At 38.0% G+C, this 13,522-nt stretch overlaps 1 protein-coding gene across 5 annotated transcripts in view; it reads left to right on the forward strand.

The window, feature by feature from the left end:
- Positions 1–13,522, forward strand: part of PPFIA2 (PTPRF interacting protein alpha 2) — a 290,565-nt gene that overhangs the window by 266,405 nt on the left and 10,638 nt on the right. For 4 of the 5 annotated variants that reach the window (XM_065743219.1, XM_065743222.1, XM_065743223.1 and 1 more), the window contains 4 exons: positions 6,910–6,991; positions 9,286–9,486; positions 11,483–11,545; positions 12,321–12,350. In XM_065743219.1, the coding sequence (XP_065599291.1) occupies positions 6,910–6,991; positions 9,286–9,486; positions 11,483–11,545; positions 12,321–12,350 (376 nt within the window). The remainder of the gene's footprint in view (positions 1–6,909; positions 6,992–9,285; positions 9,487–11,482; positions 11,546–12,320; positions 12,351–13,522) is intronic. The other variant, XM_065743221.1, reaches the window with a different exon arrangement.

Below are 13,522 nucleotides of genomic sequence, written 5' to 3' on the forward strand. Positions count from 1 at the left end.
CTTCTCCTTTTTCCCTTTCCCCTTCCCCTTCCCCGGGGTGTGGGCCCGTGGGTCCCCTGCCTCAATTGTCACGGTACCGGGTCGAACTGTCCCGCAAACCGGTGACAGCAGCATACTTTGAGCTGAATATCTATTCCATATTTACAGATTTTTGGTACAAATGTGTTATGTAGATGTGCTGCGCTGAGTAATCCCTACAAAATAACCAGCATCAATTTAATGAAAATCTCATCTTGAAATTCTTAAAAATATGCAGAGACCGTTTAGAAAGATTTTGGTAATTATAATAATGCTATTATTTTATTTATCATATGATTTCTTTATGAATTACTATGTATTCATTAACATGTGCTTTTTTTTTTCCATTCATCTCTCTTCATCTCATGAAAAGCATATCTGGGTAAGTTAAAACATTATGGCTGCTGAACATGCTCATTTTCAGCACCATGTTTATATTCTATGTTTTGTTTTTATTTCTTTTTATTTTCTCTTCTTTTTTTCTTTCTTTCTTCCCTTTTTTTTTCTTCCATTAATCTTATACAACAATCTCATGCAAAATAAATAAATAAATAAATAATAATAATAACCCAAAGGAAACCTTTTGAAGTATTGAAAGCATACAGAAATTTAGAACTTGCTCCTGCAACACTTAACATAATAGAGAAACTATTTGTAGGTAATTGCTGTATAAGCTTTTAAACATATTTTGGGGCGCTCAAGCCCAGAATCATGAACACGTTTAAAGTTTAAGTCAGTGGAATAATCACAACAGAGGTGGCCTGGAATATCAAAGGCATCTGTTCATACATTCTGCTAAACTACATCCCAGAGGACTCATAGTACCAAACACTTAAGTAATTCTGTTTTGGCCCTCATGAGCCCTCATGCTATATAGCAGTAGAGTAATATTTCATTTTTGCATACAACTTTACTTTCTTTTTCACCAGTTTATTTTTATGTTTTTTTTTTAATTGTTAACCTGACATCAATTCTTCCATTTTAAAATTTCTAACTCCTTGTTTATCTGCCATACAAATGTTATTTCTTCTTGACTTATTTGCAAAGCTTAGGGAGAAAATTTCGTGGATTCAAAGAATATATGATCTATAAGTTTCTGAAGGCTGGAAAGACAAAAAAGCTTGAAGAGAGAAGGGTTTACCGTATTAATTTAGAATGTGTGATTATGAAATGGCTTTGTAAAATCAGATTTGGTAGAATTTAATTGACCTGGGAATTCCAAGCATCTCTAATTTAGTGCATATATACAGGATTGCAAGATCATATATTGTATAAGTCTGTTTATTTTGCAAGTGTTTTGTTATTTTTTCATAGTCACTCTCTGTAGGTCTAATGTGTTAGGATCTATATTAAGCATTCATGAACATGCATCCCTTAGCTTAATGTACATCTTCTGATAAAGAATGTTGCCCTTCAGCTTGCAAGGACTTATTATGTATACATATATGGAATAATAAGAGTTAAATCTACTTTCCTAATCTGTATTGTATGGTGTTGAACTTAAAATTGAATTTCTTTGTTTTATAGATTTAAAACCTTTTATTTGTTAATTACTTCTTGATTCGGGCCTGTTTTCATCTCTCAGTCATTCTTTGCTGAAAATTCCTTAAAGGTGGATACAAAAACTTTTGTAAAGATGGAAATTGGATTTTGCCCATCATTTTTTCTGCCTATTATACGCAGTCTCAAAAAGGAGTAAGAATGAGAAAGAACAAGGAATTCAAATGATTTAAAAGTCAGGTTCCCTGACAGCAAAATTTGCAGCAAAACTTTACTCTGCTTTTAACTAGTGAACTCTTTAGAAGTTAGATGTATCCTTTCAGATTAAGTTAAATCAGTATCATGCGTCAATATCAAGTCTGAGTATTTTTTTTCCTACTTAATTGTTTAAAAGTATTTGTAGCCCTGCAGGAAAAAAAAAGTAGGTAAAAATGTATTACCTTTACACATTTAATGTAATTATTCATTAATAAAAATGCAGCTAAACTCAACCAGCTAATTTTGTCATCAGATGACTCTAGCTACTTTATTCTAGGCTTCTATAAATATTTAGGAAATGGCAGTACAAAAGATAAAATTCAAGTCTTGCTCAATTCATTAGAAATCTCTGGTCCTAAATTTTGGTGTCCTTGAAATGCCATACAGATGAGAGACAGGTGTGTTTAAACTTACCTTGAAATTATAGGACTACTCAGACAAACAGCATAACTTGTGTGCATTTCTCTTCTAGAAAACAATTGTGAAATGTTTGGTTGTAAACTCAGTATTTTAGTATTTTTGACAATAATAACACTGATGGTAGCAATTATAGCAATAATAAGAGTCTGCTATGCAAACTCTTTCACTTGTTTTTTTGAGAAAGTGTTTTATGAGTAAAGGTCATTTTACAGGATCCAAATCCCCAGTTGGACAGAATTTCTTTATAAATTCCACTTGTGTTTTGCTATCATCATTTGATCTTGATTTTACTGTGCCTAACTTTCAGTTTATGTCACATTTATGCTTACATTTTAACTGAGTCATTATAATATGCAATATCCCTGAAGACTTTTCTTGTAAACCTACTAGAACTATCACAGAAAGTGCTATTACTTGCAGAAATATGAAGATCTGTGTTGAAAAACTTTTTAAATTCAAGTTTCTTCATGACAGTGTTTAGTTTGTGTCTTATGTGGCGTGTTTGGATGATACATGTCTGAAATTTTAGGCTGTTATTTCTTGCTTGCCTCATGGTGAGAAGCTCCATCTTCATAAAGAAAATTGAATGTCATTGAATGACATGCTTTAAATCAAGATTTTGTTAACTTCCCACACAAATTCTATTTGAAGAACATTCTTATTTTTAATAAAGTTCCTTGAGTTTTATGTGATTAGTTGGTGAAGGCTGGTGATACAGAATCAAAATTACCCCTGTGTAATGGAAGGACATATGAGAAATAGAAAATTTCAAGAATAACATAATTCTGATCTTATGGTCTTCTCTACTTCCATGTACCCTTCATGTCCACAGAGATGTCGCAGCATTTGTAGTGCTCATGTTATAAAACTGTTACACTCTCAGCTGTGGTACGTAGTTGTACCTGGTGCTCAGAGGAGTGGTGCTAAAGAAAAAGGGTCAACATAAAAGTATTAAGAAATAATTCTGGAGAGGATTAAATTAGTGCTGGGGAAGCAAGCCCAGTTGTCTGCCACACAACTCTGCAACACAATGTGGCATTTTTCTTTTCTGTTTTGGAAAAAAAAAAAAGAGTGATGACAGCCCATCTTATGGGGCACTCTCAAAAAGCAGATGAATACAAACATTTGGGGTAAATACTAAATAGTCAGTGTTCATGTAATTTCCTTACTTTGCAAAACCAGACTCAGGGTAACAATATATTATTTTAAGTCGTATATTGCAGTTATTTTCAATATGAAAAAGGATTTTCTTCTTCACCAATAATAATATTGTCTTAAAAAATATGGCATTAATTTGGAATTCATTCCAGTGGCAGTAAGTGGTTTAAAGCCTTATCTGCAAAATAATACCATTTCTAGTAATGCTTAATTAAATCAATTCTCCTTTATCAACTTGTTTTCATGTGTTGCCAAGAAACTAAAAGAGCATGGAAATAATTACATTTTAATTTCTTACCTCCTTACAAATGCAAAGTATACACGATGTAAGATGTAGTACTTTACTATTAGTCTTAGGAGAATATCACTTTGTAGGAGAATTCCCCTACAAAGCATCTTCTAAACTAGTGAAACTCTACCATGCTATTCACTGTCCCTAATCTTTGTAGTGAAAGGAAGGGGGAGTGACAAGCTTATGTAGGTGATTCATCTCCCTCCTGTGATCAGTTGTCTGGTTTTGTAAGGCAAATGGCACTACAGTTGCCATGTTCAGGTATGGGTACCTTCTTTTTTTTGGCTCACGAAGCCACTGACCAATCACAAAAACATTTAATTCTGTCTGTTCTAAAATACTTGGATTCTGTTCTAATATAGGCAGGTTACCCAATTCATTTTTCTTATGATTTGTATTATTGATCAAAGCAAAACTTGTTGTTTCCTACATGTAATTTTCAGCTTATTTTGGTAGAACTGAGTTCTTCCTGTAGCACTTCATATCAAAAGACAGTTTGCCATTTCTGACAGCTAAATATCTCTCTTAGTCAAGTGATGGAAACTCCTAGTTCTGGTTTAGAAATTGTAGGTTCGAGTTATGCAGAACTCCTGATTTCTATGAAAAAGTAGTCAAAGCATACTGTTTTTAAAAGAGTAATGTATAATTTAAATAACATTTAATTATAAGTGCTTTCCTACTCATGAAGGATATACTTGAGAAGCACTAGGCATACAAAACAAGACTCAGACCAACTCAGGTGCTGCAAAGTGACAGGGACCTCCCTAGAAATAATTACTTTATAATTCCATTATGAAGAAAGTAAGATTTTTTATGGAAGTGAGAACTGAAAGTGAGGAGGCATCTTCTGCAGCACCTCAGTTCCTGAGGCCACACAGGGACCATTTTAACACCAAATTGAAGAAATGGGCCACAAGTTCTTTCTGAACCACATTTCCTTGGGGGTCATGTGCCACTGCTCTCCTGCTATGAGCAGAACACTCCCTTAAAGAAGTGAGCAGCTGCCCTCAAAGTCATAATTTCCATCTTATTTATTTACTGTGATAGCCAGCCTAGTTTTTTCAGCCATGATGGGTAAAGAGAAATACCCCAGATAAGGAAAAATCTAGAATCAGGTTCCTCTGGTGATGATGCTTCCAAGGGACTTTAGGCCAGAGAGAAGGAGCTGCACCCTGAGCTTGAGCTAGCTTTGGAGAAGGAGAAATTTGTGTGGGGTTTTGCAGGGCCTGTGTTTTATCCTGGAAAACTGAACCTAGACAGATGAGGAGGGGATAGCATCAAAGACTTGGCCCTCCCTGAGGATAGCTATGCCAGCTAGCAACTTTGCTGGCCCCAGGAGGTCTGCTGTCCCCTCAGGGTGCTGGAGGGATGGCCGTGCTACATCACAAGTACCCCGCAGAGCTATCTCTGAGGGAAGGCTGAACCCAAATTCCCCACCTACAGATACATGAGATGTGGTTGTCTTCTGAGAGCGGCCATGCCTCAGCTCTGCTTTCCTAAGCAGACAAGTATATGCCTCTATTGGCCCACACTACTGGTCTTCCTGGGAATATGGGACTCTCTCACTACTGAAGATAACGTGATATTTGTGTGCCCAAGTAGCAACTCTTTCTCATCTTAATGACAATCTTGCTGTCACAAAAAGCAAGGGTAGCTCTTCAATGTCTTTGGACAGCCAAGTTGCTACGGATTAGCTAAAGAACTGTGCTGCAAAAGACGTGTAGGAGGAGAAGCTAGATAAGCATGAGTAAAGCTGTCAAGAATCCATAGTACTGCACAATTAGCACAGCAGCAACACAGAAACTAAAGCAGCTGTCTTTCTATTAATGCTCAGAGTGAGGGATTTAAACATGTTCGCAAAATTGCTGTTTGAGTTCCTTGTTTTTACTAAAGCCCAATTGTCTCTATCTGGCCCCTTAGCAGTGCAAAAATCCCCAAAGCAACACTCCTTGTAAGATCACTCAATTGCTTTTATCCACTGTGATTTTGCAGTGCACGTACTTGAAAGGCTGCTTAGGCAGCAAAGAATTGCCACAGGATAACTGAACCACAAAGGCTGTAGTAATAACAGAGGACAAAGCAAAATTGGAGTTATAATTCCAAGATTTCCTTGTTGGGTGAGAATGTAAGCAAATGTTAATTCTCCATTAGCATAGTCCCTGACTAATTTAGTTTTCACTACACCTTGTTGCTGGGAGCATTCTTTTGTGTTTGGCTCAGTAGGAGGCTGCTGAAAATATGTTGTTAAGTATCAGGAGAAAAAAAAAAACTTCAAAAGGACTGCTTATGCTATGCCACTACCACAGAGGGGCCTTTATTCATGCTACCTAATACAACAGTACTCAGACGTCTGGACAAATGACTGAACACATTTGAATATAGTGCATTTTCCTGATTGTGTAGCTGACAGGCCTGTACTTTAGAAAACATTTAGCACTACTGTATTAGAAGTATATTTTAAGCTTTGAGAGTAGTACTTTTGTTACTGGTTTTGATACACAGTCATTGCAGTCCAGAGGAGCAGCAGCTGGATTGGTGTCTGTTCAGTTCTGCTAAAGTATATCCACGCATATGTATAAAATTGAGCAAGCAAATTCTATAATCATAACAATGTGTACCTCAGTAAACCACATGGATTTTCTTTCTATATAAACAATACAAAAACTAATGATGTGCAACTACTAAATATTTAACCAACTCTTTATTAACCGTGGATGGCTTTTTTAAGATTCAGAACAGTTGTATTCCAGAGGGCTCAAAATTGTGCATGGCCAGCTCAACAAGGTTTAGTGTTTCCAACACAAAGAACCTGCAGATCCTGCTGCATTATTTCCAAGTTTAGCTAGAGTCTGGAAGCTGGCTATCTGGGGACATTCTGAGTCATGACCAGAGCACAGCTAGGCTCAGGAGGAATCCCACAATTTTCCCAGTTCTCCAGCATCTTCTGTTGTCTGGGTGGTCCCTCTATAGAGATTACCCCAGTTCTTTGCCATTTCAGGTCAGTGAAGGTGTAAACCTTTTGTATGTATGAAGGATATCAAAATGTACTAAGGAAAAAAAAAAGGAAAAAAAAGAGGAATAAAGGGAATAGAGTAATATGTTCAAACAAGAGAAGGAGTTATAATGTTCATTGCGTTTTCTGTGCCTTTTCTATGCGTGTCATTGTGCTTCCCTGTTGTTACCCTTAACAGTGATGTACAGTTGCTTCTGTATTGTATTTGTACACAGCTCTGCGTATTTAACAGGTTTTGATTCTCTTTTAGACATGAACTTCTGGAAGAAGCTCGGAGAAAGGGTTTGCCTTTTGCCCAGTGGGATGGCCCTACGGTGGTCGCATGGCTGGAAGTAAGCGTTACTCACTTTGGTGGGCCACTTCTTTACCTAGCTATCATTCCAAAGAGAAAGAAGTGTTTCCTATTCACTTTTACCTGAGATGTGGGAGATGCAATTTGAAATCTCTATGACAGGCAGTTCCTTCATCTCTGAAATCCAGTCTAGGTGCTGAGGGCTATCCTTTATTTCGAGGGTTTATATGAATGCATTTTAGAATTCATCCAGAAAAAAATTTATTCATCAGAAGTCTCTTCCAATTCTGACAAAAATCCATTTTAGTTTTGGATTTTAGGCGAAGGAACTATTAGAAAAACACCTAACCAGACCTTGAGGGAACAGGAAGGCAGAATGTCAGGATGTTCTTATACATTATAGACAATCACTCCTACATGGCAAGGCCATATACCAGCTCTGTGCAGATACAAGCTGTTCGTTGGCTGAAGGAGAAGCATTCTCCGGCTTTGTTGTTTGTTCTTTTTCTGCACTGAGTGTTTCTATGTATTCCCACCTATTCTTATGTCTGATGAGCAGGCATAATTTGCAGAGTTCTTCCCTGCAACTAGAAAAAGTAGCCCTGCTTCAAAGCTTTAACAGAAGCATGCTTGGGGAATAAGTAAAGACTGAGGAATGAAAGAAGGTGACATCTACAAAACTTCCACTTAACATCTTATTTGAGTTTTTCTAATAAAAAAAAGATGGAAACTGCAGAAAGGCAGTTCAAGTGTTCAGACATGACCTTGGAAAATGGGATGATATCTTTCTTCCAGAAAAACAAACTCTGCTATCAAGGAACATTTGTTAATTTGGCTGCCAAATGACTGTTCTGGGAAGTTTGACAGTTCTGTAGCCAGATTTATATCAGTCAGAAATATTCACTATTACAGTAATAACTGATTTACCGGTAAGGTGAACATGCAAAGGTCTAAGCATTTCCAAGTACTGAAAACAGTCTGTCCCTTAATGTCCTCCATGCTGATGTAAAATGTGGGGACATTTCTGACAATTTGAGTTCTGTTTTGTTGTTGTTGTTGTTGTTTTGTTTTTTATTTTTGTTTCTTTTTTCCTTGATTCTTAGCTGCAAAACATATGCTTCCCACTGTCTCAGACAAATTTAGTAAAGAAAAATTCATAGATATGAATTTCTGGGGAAACATGATGAGAGCAGCACAGGAAAACCCATGTGGAAGTTTATGTTGCAGAATCCAATGCAAACTGTGTCCTGATGAGAAAAAGATAAGAGGCAGAAGTGCTGAATTTATTCAGTAACTGTTAGTGCATTCAGTCATCACATAGACACTGTGCTTTTCATACTCTCCTGAGGAAAATGAAATGTGTGACCCTGGGAATTAAAACTGAAAATAAAATTAAAGGAGCCAAAGAGGCAGTTTAAAGTAGTGGAGATGATTGCAGTTCTGATATATTCAAACTTTTCAGGGCTCAACTTCTCAGCATTAGCATTTATTCTGGTCATTTGTATGTAGCACAGACATGGCCGAGATATATGTTAAGAACTGTGACTTTTCTTAACTAATACTGGAAAAATGTTATCAGTCTTGATCTGTGGTTTCATTGCCTAGCACAATGAATGTGTCCTGTTCTTAGGGACTGTTCTCACCTACCTTCATTTTCTGATAGGGACAGCTGTTTCTTAAGGAACTAACTTCTCTAATTTGTTAGATAAGTATTTTACCTAATGAGCAGCAAACACATGAATCTATTTCTGCAGGGTGAAAAATTCCGTGTTCACACTTCCCTGCTTTTCAAGTGTGTGTATGAAAAAAAAAAAGTGTCAAATTAAATGTTAATATTCAGTACATTTTAGGTCTATGTGTGTATGTACGTGAATGATAAAACTGTGCCCCACATGTGTGCCATAGGGACAAGCATGGAAAGACAATGAAAATCAGTTTAGGACAAAATGATAAAAGTGACTTAATTGATTCCTATTGATTTGTTTTCTGTGCATGGCAAGACTATAAAACCACCAGTAATACTGACTTGTGCCATGATCTGCTTAAGGGCACAGGAAAGAAATCGCCCAGATGATGGAGAAGCGTAGCTCTAGAAAGAATCCAAAGCATCCTTTGGTTTAAATTTCTGGTTACAATAGGAACAATAAAAAGAGTTCCTGGGAACTCATGGCAATTGCAGTGCTTCTGAAACAATTTCATTTTAATAAAGGCTGTGATAATTATATTCATTTGTGTGTATTATTAAGCTTATTCAGGTTGATAGGTGCCTCGATGATTAATTTCATGTGAAAAATGAAGCGATGCTTGGAACAGACGTGTGCTTTGTCTCAACAGCTCTGGCTAGGAATGCCAGCTTGGTATGTGGCTGCCTGCCGTGCCAACGTGAAGAGTGGAGCCATCATGTCTGCTTTGTCTGACACCGAGATTCAAAGAGAAATTGGAATCAGTAATCCTCTTCATCGCCTAAAACTCCGATTAGCAATCCAGGAGATGGTATCACTCACAAGCCCATCAGCGCCTCCAACATCTAGAACAGTGAGTCTTGTTCAGATAACTTCTTTCCCACTTCACCCTGCAGGAGGCAGCAGAAAGGCTGTGGTAGTAGCAGAGTGACTCTGGTAGCCCTCAGTTCTCACTCACAGTGAACTGTCCTATGAAGGAGTATTTGTTCATCACTCACTTGACTATTTGATCACTGATATATTTATCTTATTTGTAATTTTACCTGAATTTTTGCCCTTCTCTTCCTTCAGGTGACCTATCCCAGCCAAATCAGATTGTCTTTCTCTTTTTTTTTTTTTGTTTGTTTGTTTGGTTGGTTTTTTTTTTTTTTTTTTGTTTTGTTTACCTTGTTGTTGTTTGTGTGGTAGTGTAATGATGGAGGAAGAAAGGGTTGATTAGGCATACGGCTCTTCTGAATCTTGTTCCCTTTCCCCTCTTTGTACCCTTTCAAATGTTTTCCAGTCGGAATTGGCTGCTTGAAGGTTCCTTATGCTTTTAGGAGAAACAGTGATTGGAGACACGAGGGTAGAGCATGGAAGGGAGAAGTGGAACACATGGGAAGGAAAAAAGGAGAGACAAAATAAGTCAGAAAGGAAAGATGTGAATATATTAATAAGAGCCTGAAAGTACACTGGGGAGAGCAAAAAATGTATGTGCTGCAGATAAAAGACACTTTTAAATGGAAAATGAAGAAAAACAGGCCAAATGGATGAGGAGAAAAAGAAACAAGGTAATGAGAGGGGAGTTACATGCTGAGAGGCTGGTGATGATGGCTATGAAGGAGGCAGCAGAGACTGAAGAAACAAAAATAAACCTGAACCTAAAAAATAAGGTTTGATGGGATGGGAACATGGCATAGAAGTGAATGACAAAGACTACTGTTTACCCAGTACAGCCCAGCCTTTGAATGATAGGATATTAATAATGTTAATAATCATTATTGTCTTTTGTAATGTCTAATCTTCTTGGAAGTCGTGAATAATCTTTTGGTAGAAACTAGATTTGAGCTATGTAAGCAGTTGAGAAACTGGGCGAAAGGACCCAAATATTCCGTTGGTTGGCCTTTCACCTTCACGCTGCTAAGGTGCTTTCAGAAATTATAGTTCCCCATCTGATACTTTCTCCCCACAGAAACCTAACCATGATAATGTCAGAAATTCTATTGCAGCTTTATAATATCTACGCAACACAGTGTTGAATTACTAAAAACACATTTACTGTCAAAATCTATCTACTGTCAAAATATCTTTTGGATATTTTTTATTTCAAACCACAAGAGAATGATCACTTAGAAAATAAGAAAACAGCACATTCAAGCTAGTAGCTTGGGAATAATTTGCTCTTGACTTCTCCTTATGTAATTGGCAGCAAAATGCTGCACTGCCCTCGACCATGCATTTCTGAATGGAAAGTCTTTCTGCTTCCCTTCTTCCTCAGGAAAGGAGTTAATTTACTGCACCTCCCAAGAAAGCACAATATATTCCACCTTGTGTGCACAGCAAGCTTCCCACCCCTTTCCTGCCTCATCTCATTGTCTCTGTAAGAATCTAAATGAAAATAAGGCAAAGAGGAAAATAGTCTTACAAGCGTATTCTCTTGACATTTTTGCTTCACAAAATGTGGGGGATGTAATCATTATTTAGATTACAATACAAGCTCATGATGTGTGCAGAATATTTAGTCTGGAAAGTCTTTGAGAAATGAAGCTTACCTACAGATAAATCCAAGACCTAAAGGTTGTATTTGCTACTTGCGTGTGAAATGCAGCTTTAATTCTTCTTTCCTTTGTGGCTGTGCTCATCCGTCAGTCCTAGCTGAAACACTCCATCACGTCTGTTTGGACTCCTCTAACAAAGACACAAACCAAATTGTCTCAAGTTGTCTCTAACTGCAGCTCGGTAGAGGCAAGATGATGGTTGTGCTGATGGTGATGCTATACGCTGTTAACTTACAGTGGTGCTGCCTTTCTTCTTTACCACTGCTTACCTAATGTGGATCCCTCCTGCCTCCCTGCGGGCCCTGCTCGTAGCCCTCAGGCAATGTTTGGGTGACCCATGAAGAAATGGAAAATCTTGCTGCTCCAGCTAAAACGGTTAGTCCTCCCCTTTGCATGTAAGCATTACCGCAGTGCTCACAGCAGCCTCTCCAGGCTGCTCCCCAGGCATGCCAGTAGAAAAAGCAATTCTGTTGTTTCTCAGCAAAAGAAATTCCAAACTGTGTTGTAATCACAAAGACCGTGTGAACCTAAAAACGGGAGTTGAAGTTCTACATCATTTTTTCCCCTGCCAATGTGAAACTTCATTCAGTGAAATGAAATCGCTGAAGTTTTAGTATTGTTGGTAAAAATAAATGTAATGACACTCAACTGACCACAGGTAGAGTTCACCCTGTTTAACTGGTTAGCCAGAATAATATATTTTTGCCATAAAAATGCTGTGTGAAAAGCACTGTTCAATCCATTCACAAGAACACCCATTTTATGGTGAACATTGCAAGATCTAACTAGAAACAAATAATGGCATTTCTAACATGCAATTTTAGAGAGGAAATGATTGTGTTTTGATCATGAACAGTAGAAAGTACTTGAGACATTGCTGTAGAGTTTCACTAAACTGTAGAGATTTTATATCTTAAACACAGGGAGATTTGCCCTACTAAGATTTTGTGGTTTTAACCTTTGTAATCCCTCTGGGTAGCTCATCCCAAGGCACTGGAAGTCACTTGAATTTAGGCATTTTAACAGTACATTTTTCACATGTTTTAATTCGTATTAAGATTGCCATATGCACGAAAGCCACATCTTCTTTTTAACTCATTTTTATTGTCTTTTTACCTGCTTTACTAATCGCTTCCTGCTGATAACACAGAAAGAGTCTGAAGAAGGCAGCTGGGCCCAGGTATGACCTTTGTGAATTATTTTTTTGAATGTAAGGTTAACAAGAATGTAATAAACACATCATCAATAATCAAAGAGGAGAATGGTATTGTGACAGTAGAAAGCATTTACTAATCTTTTTGATAGAGTAGGCTGTGTCCTCGCATTCAGCTCGGAGGATTTTTGTTCTCTGAATATCATAGAATCATAGAATGGTTTGAGTTGGAAGAGACTTTTAAGATCACCCAGCTCCAACTCCCCTGCTGTAGACAGGGACACCTCCCTCTAGAGCAGGTTGCTCACAGCTCCATCCAGCCTGGCCTTGAATGCTTCAAGGGAGGGGGCATCCACAGCCTCACTGGACAATCTGCTCCAGTGTCTCACCACCCTCACAATAAATAATTTCTTCCTAATATCTAGTCTAAACTTACCCTCTTCCGTTTTAAAGCCATTTCTCTTGTCCTGTCACTATGTGCTCTTATGAAAAGTTTATGTATTTTAAAATATTTATGAACATATGCAGTCTTACTCCCTTTACTTAGGGCAACATCTCACAGTCTCAGAATTAGAGATGAAGGAGTTCTTTCCAGTCCACGTGTTCTAAAACTCCCCTATACAGATCTAACTTTACCTGTGATGTGTTTGTTAGAGGTTTTTGTTGTTGTTGTTGTTTTACTTGATATAGAATGATAAAAATGAAGCAGTGTGGGTGCTACGATATGAATGGGGGTCCCAAGCCCAGCCCTGAGTCAGGTCCTGTGTGGTGACCCACTTTTGCGTGGTGACCTACAGAATGGGAGAGGATTCTGCATCATGGCAGATAGGGACACATGGCAGTGCCACTGCACCCAGACACACACAGGAGAATCATTTAGTTAGACATTCATGGTCATCCAACCATACTCATTATTACCATCATCATCATCATTACCACAGTGTATGGTAACAGGACAAGGGGTAATGGTCAAAAACTGAAGCATACAAAGTTCTGCACAAATGTGTGTGGGAACTCTTTCCCAGTGCAGTGACGGAGCAGTGGCACAGCTGCACAGAGAGGTGGTGGAGTCTCCTTCTCTGGAGACGTTCCAGACCCGCCTGGACGCCTACCTGTGCAACCTGGGCTAGGGAGCTGCTTTGGCAGGGGGTTGGACTCCATGATCTCTAGATTCAACCCCTGCAATCCTGTGATTCTGT

The sequence above is a fragment of the Cyrtonyx montezumae genome, unplaced genomic scaffold, assembly GCF_038088225.1.
Source record: "Cyrtonyx montezumae isolate F1298 unplaced genomic scaffold, pur_monq_1.0 scaffold_3, whole genome shotgun sequence".
Classification (NCBI taxonomy): Eukaryota; Metazoa; Chordata; class Aves; order Galliformes; family Odontophoridae; genus Cyrtonyx; species Cyrtonyx montezumae.